This window comes from Cyprinodon variegatus, unplaced genomic scaffold (genome assembly GCF_000732505.1).
Source record: "Cyprinodon variegatus isolate N-32 unplaced genomic scaffold, C_variegatus-1.0 Scaffold36, whole genome shotgun sequence".
Lineage (NCBI taxonomy): Eukaryota > Metazoa > Chordata > Actinopteri > Cyprinodontiformes > Cyprinodontidae > Cyprinodon > Cyprinodon variegatus.
The window spans coordinates 1,398,762-1,404,482 of record NW_015150489.1 but is presented as its reverse complement, the minus strand read 5'-3'; the positions used below and the strand labels follow the sequence as shown (position 1 = coordinate 1,404,482).

At 37.1% G+C, this 5,721-nt stretch overlaps 1 protein-coding gene across 1 annotated transcript in view; it reads right to left on the bottom strand.

The window, feature by feature from the left end:
* The window catches only part of LOC107104581 (sodium- and chloride-dependent betaine transporter-like), a 13,810-nt gene that overhangs the window by 3,529 nt on the left and 4,560 nt on the right, over window positions 1-5,721 (bottom strand). Inside the window, exons 6-12 of the mRNA XM_015404606.1 lie at window positions 4,996-5,130; window positions 4,808-4,911; window positions 2,860-2,984; window positions 2,420-2,532; window positions 2,191-2,328; window positions 299-401; window positions 40-140 (exon numbers count right to left, since the gene is read on the bottom strand). Coding sequence (XP_015260092.1) covers window positions 40-140; window positions 299-401; window positions 2,191-2,328; window positions 2,420-2,532; window positions 2,860-2,984; window positions 4,808-4,911; window positions 4,996-5,130 — 819 coding nt within the window. The remainder of the gene's footprint in view (window positions 1-39; window positions 141-298; window positions 402-2,190; window positions 2,329-2,419; window positions 2,533-2,859; window positions 2,985-4,807; window positions 4,912-4,995; window positions 5,131-5,721) is intronic.

Below are 5,721 nucleotides of genomic sequence, written 5' to 3'. Positions count from 1 at the left end.
TAAAAAACAGACATGATGTAAGAGGATTGTTTTACTTACAAAGCAAACAAAAGGAGTGATGTACTTCCAGCAGTACATCATGAACGGCAATGGACGATAGCCAATCATATCTGTGATGTTGTCATAAAAACGATCCGCACCTACAGTATGAATTAGTTCAGATAACGATTAGAAAATGCTTTAATCATCACAAAAAAAAAAAGATAAATGTTTCTTTCCATTATTGGTAGCTGTTTTATACGTTTATCAAAATCAAGACAACAAAACAGGAAAATAAATCCAGGCGTCCACGACTCACCATAAACCCACCCAATGCTGATAGACTGACAGAAACAGAGGAGCAGCAGCGTGGTGCCACTGCAGACATGGTGGTCCAATAACTGGAGCAGGTAAATCCCACCCTACAAAGGAGGACAGAGGTGGATAGATTTGCTAGGCTTTTGGTTAAATGCTTAAGCAATAACAGTCTAATATAAATTAAAACATGCTGTAGATAGCGCTGTAATGTTTTGCACCATTTCATAAGTTTTGTTTTAAATTACTTCAAAAGTATTTGACATAAATAAACAATATTGTTATATTGATTTAAAAAATATATATATATATGATTTAAAGCATGGAAAATTGTGACTAAACATGGCTACTTAAATGACTCAAACATGACAAGACGTGCGTGAGTTTTCTTTGACGGGAAAAGACTAGACAAAAATGATGATGGGTAGTTCTTTGGTGATTCAAAATCAATATGCGTTTAGCATAAAGATCAGAAATGCTGCACACCATCCTGTGTTTGCTTGGCTCTGCCCTCCACCACCTGAGAACAGCTGCAACTTATACTGTACCTAGATTTAATTGCTTTCTATTAACTTGTTGGCATGTAGGTGTTTTTGTTTGTAGATTGAGAAAAGACAACAACAAAAAAAATATGATTTTTTTGTTGATTAAAACTTTTGCATTGTAAGCATTTAACTATTATCTAACTTTTAAGCATTTCCAATGAGACTAAGACCCATTTTCACATTTAACCTGGCAACGCTGGGATGGATGTCCCCAATATCACCTGCAGGTGGCAGTCATCCAAGGGGTATCACTTAAACTAATCAAACTAACATTTAAAGAAAAATTTCAGCCAGAACTTATGACTGTCAAACACTTCATTAGCAATAACAAAGAAATGCTTAGGATTTAGTAGTTGTTACAGTTGTTAGTAGTAATTTATAAACTTGAAAATTGTTTTGCTTGTACTCCACAGTCTCGAAGAGCAACTGTTGTATTTCCATACATAACTGAGTCCCAGACAGTTCCTGACAGTTAGCGTACTATTTCACTCCATACCCAGAAAAAGAGGAATTATTTTCTTTCCAGGTCCAAACAGTTTCCTGCCATTATTAAACATTTGACCGCTTGCTAGATAAAATGCTTGATAGTGATGCTGCCAGTGATAATGTTGCAAATGTTAAAAAGATGTATAGTAGCAGGAGCCAGGACTGTTGTTAGGCAACGCATCACTATGAGCGTTTCACATAAATATGCAAAAGCATGCCTTACAAAGTAATGTAACGGCTGTATTTGACCTAGAGTGGTTTGATACTACATCTGTACCCGGTTAATTTCCAAGGAGGTTTTACCCAGTGAATAACCATAACCCTGGCCGAGTAAATGTCAGGATTAAGTTTTAAGTATGAAATGGGATTAAGACAATAACTAAAAGTACATGTTGTCAGAAACAAAGCCAAAGCGAGTATTTGCAAGTGTCACAAGGGATGAATGGTGTGCAAACTGTCACAGTAGCTTTTGATCGATGAAGACTAAGTTGAACCCAGGGGAGATTATATTTCTTTGTTGAGTGTGTTTGTCATGCTGTGATTGCAGTAATTGGATCTTTTCTCAATCTGTCAATTTTTTTTTGTTGTGCAATGGATGGTCTTTGGATATCAAAAATGAATAAATGTAACACATTGGATCCTGCAATGGCCAAAAAGTTCTTCAGGCATATAGTCTCTTTAAGTTTAGCCGATGGTGGAACTCAAGTCCACCAAACCGTTAACCCCATGAATACTAATCTCTTCTATTGTTTACTATCATTCACCACCTAGCTCTATGTAAAAGAGAAAAAAAAGAGTAAATCTAATTGTGCTTGCAAAAGAGAAAAAAAAGCAAAAATGTGGAGTGTTTTTTCGGTGTACAAACCTCAGTGACAAGTAAGAGTCCGAACATGCAGGAGAAACAACAAATCATGAGCAGAAGCAGCTGCCGCCTGTAGCCTTGATTCAGGTATATTGGAAAATGATCAACCAGTGATGTCATCACACACTCTATACCAACAAACTGAAATGAAATGATCAGGGGAAAACCATTAGTTTGTTCGTTCATGCATTGGTTCTTTCATCCTTTCATTCACTTATATGCTGATTATTACCTGGCTATCTAGTCCAAGCAGAATGATCATGAGGAAGAAACACACTGACCACACCTGAGGCATTGGCATCATGGCCACAGCACGTGGGTAGACAATAAATGCCAAACCCGGGCCTACAATATAGAAAACAACATTAAAAAGATTTATAAATATCAACATACAAAATAAAAACTGCTTTAAAGTTCTTCTTAAAAACCTAAAGCTGCTAAGGGGTTTAAAAGCTAAGCTTAAACAAAGACCAGATTATTCAATATTAATTCACCAAATAATTTTTTTTCACAAATGTATGTAGTACGAGATGATGAGTTTATTTTAATATCATGTGTAGGCTTAATAGAGAGCTCTGAGTGAATATTAAGCAAAAAGACAACGCAAAAGTTATCCATAATCTTTAAAACTTGGAATATTATGCTAACTATAAACTTTTTTTCAGTTCTTGCCTGATTCTGCCACTTCAGAAATATCCACGCCTTGTTCGTATGTCATAAAGCCCAAAACAGAGAAAATGGCAAAGCCGGCGACAATGCTGGTGCAGCTGTTCAGCAGACACAAGTGGAAACAGTCCCTGTTAAGAGAGAGAATAACATTTTTCATATCAGATATTTATAAAACAATTAAAAGCATAATTTTAGCATATTGGAACATGAGAGTTATTTATGTTAACATATCTATTTGTTATTTAGTATAGTAGTTCAGGATGGTAGTTAAGCCATATAGTTTGCATCCTTTCAACAGAGCGTGTCTGACCATTACCACTTAAAAGCAACCCCATCAGCAGTTCACTGCTTTTTATATTTTTTAATGAATATCAAAACCTTCTGAACTTTCCAGGCGAGTAATTTTAATGGGTGCTCCAAGCTTAGAGATGCTGATGTGATTGATCCGTCATCATTCTTTGATTCTTGCAAAACAGACCCAAACATAATACCTGAAACCTTTTTGCTCACAGCAAATCCATCTTCTGCTGTTCATCATTGTAACAGTATTTATGAGTAACTAAGAAAGTCCAAGAAGGTGGAATTATTGTGGGATATGTTTTTTAATACTTTAACAGGTAGAGACGAGGTTTTGGACATTGTCTCTACGCAAAACTGGCTTAAGTCTGGTCCTTAAACTGTCATGACCTGCTGGGTTTTTTCATTTTCGGTTTTCTGTTTGGCTTTTGTTTATGTTATTTTGTGTTTATTGTTAAAAATTATAGTTAGTTCCAGTCCATTTTACAAAGTGTATCAACTAATGCATTCAAAAAGAATGTGGAATATGCAGAGCTTTCTCTAGTTTTGCCTGCTTTCGCTTGCCCTGAATTTAGCCTGGCCAGCAAAGGCAATTTTCATGGTAGGTGAAAGGCTCCACTTCGACAGAGAGTCTACTGGTTGTTAGGTTCACCTTAACATGGTAGAAATAAATGTACTTAGCAAATCGTAGTACTTTTTTTTACTTTTGAAAGCTAAGGAAAGCTTTTGACGTTCCTGGATTCATCAGATTCCCAGAGATGGAACCAGTAGGGAGAATGTCACTGCCTCCTCCAGAAGCTATGTCTGGGTGACCTTTGAGGCCCCCAAATGTACAGCTACATTCGAAGAGAAATAAGTGAATAATAATCTGGGTTGATATAGGAAAAACTTTAAATTCCAGCCATACTCATAGTTGTAATTATACTCTTCGTCTTCAGCTTTATCCAGGACCAGGCTACGGGAGCAGAATCTGCTGTCAAGCTCACTCCCCAATGGAAGGTATGTTAGCCGGGTTGAGGGGAATCCTAAAAGTATTCCTTCCACTGTCCAATGCTGTACATTTTCAGGGTCTTCTTCTGCTTTACAACATCAAGTTCAGGGATTGCTACTGTGATGGAAACAGCAGACTTACGTACGGCCACAGCTATGGGTGTTTTTTCAAGTCACCGAGCCCCTCGCTCTCCAATGTTCTTACCACCAGTACCTCATGGTTCACCCTGTAGGTGCTTCGCCCACTGGGGGATGAGCTCAAGTTACTCCTTCGAACTTGGCTTTGCCAGGTCCTGCAAGGAGGAGGCAGACCACCACTTGCAGACGCATCCCAACCCCAGGCCTGGTTTTGTTGTCATGAGGGCTTTTTGAACTGCTCTTTGTCTGACCCGTTACTTAGAGCCTGTTTGCCTTGGAAGACGCTAACAGGGGCATTTATGGACCCGACAACGTAGCCTCTGGGTTCACCTGAGCACTGAAACTCCTCCATTGCATTAAAGGGGCAGTTCAAGAAGAGGCCCAAACAAATGATTCCAGGTCTATATACGGTTTTAAACTGTGACTTTATCCAATACATCTCTACTAAAATAAATGAATGTTTTGTAAATGAGTACATGTTCAGAGGGTGCTTAGAGAGATGTAATTCAGTTGTTATTTTACTTACTTGTAACAGTTGTTGTTGTAAGTGTTATAGCTTCCAAGAGAAGTGAGAAAACCAAAGCCGATGGCATAGGAGAAGAAGACCTGAGTTCCAGCATCCATCCACACCTGATAAATAGTGCAAAAAGATATGTGTGTGCCTACTTAAACATTTTGTCTTAACAGGTATAAGCATTGAATACATTTTCTTACCTGTGGATCTGAAAGACGGGAGATATCTGGGTAGAGATAATAAATTATCCCATCTAGAGCTCCTGGCAAAGTCACACCTCGCATCAGCAAAATGAACAGCATAACATAGGGGAATGTGGCTGTAAAGTATGCCGCCTAATATGAGAAAGAAAGAAAAGATGTTTTACGTTTTTTGAAGTATACAGATAAAAGAGAATGAAAATAATGTGGAAGCAGATGTCAAAAAACAAAAGTTAGACATATATATATAGAGGCAAATAAGGGATAAAGGCCACAACCTGCTTATTTGTTTCACAAAAAATTTAATAAAAATACTATGATATACTATATATTGCCAAATGTCATAAACTTGTCTTGCCCCTAAATATTATAGTAACAATAATAAGGAACAAAAGGAAATAAAATACAAAGGCCCTGATCTTCAGAGGGTTGGCTTGTTTTAAAACAGGTGCCAGTAGAACATGCATTCTTCTCATTTTAATGTGTTGGAACCAAATCGCAAGTTTTCACATTTGTGCAGCTATGTATGTAGATTAGGACCAAAACAATTTATCGGAGTATTCGTGATTTTTGAAATAATCATCAACTGATTTAGTAATCGATTAATTGTTAACTGGAGTATAGATACTAAAACATGCCTTTAGCTGAAAGAGCAACTCACTTAGAGCAGTAATTATACCAAGATTGTAAAAAATATTTAAACATTTAGCGTATATGATAAAAAAA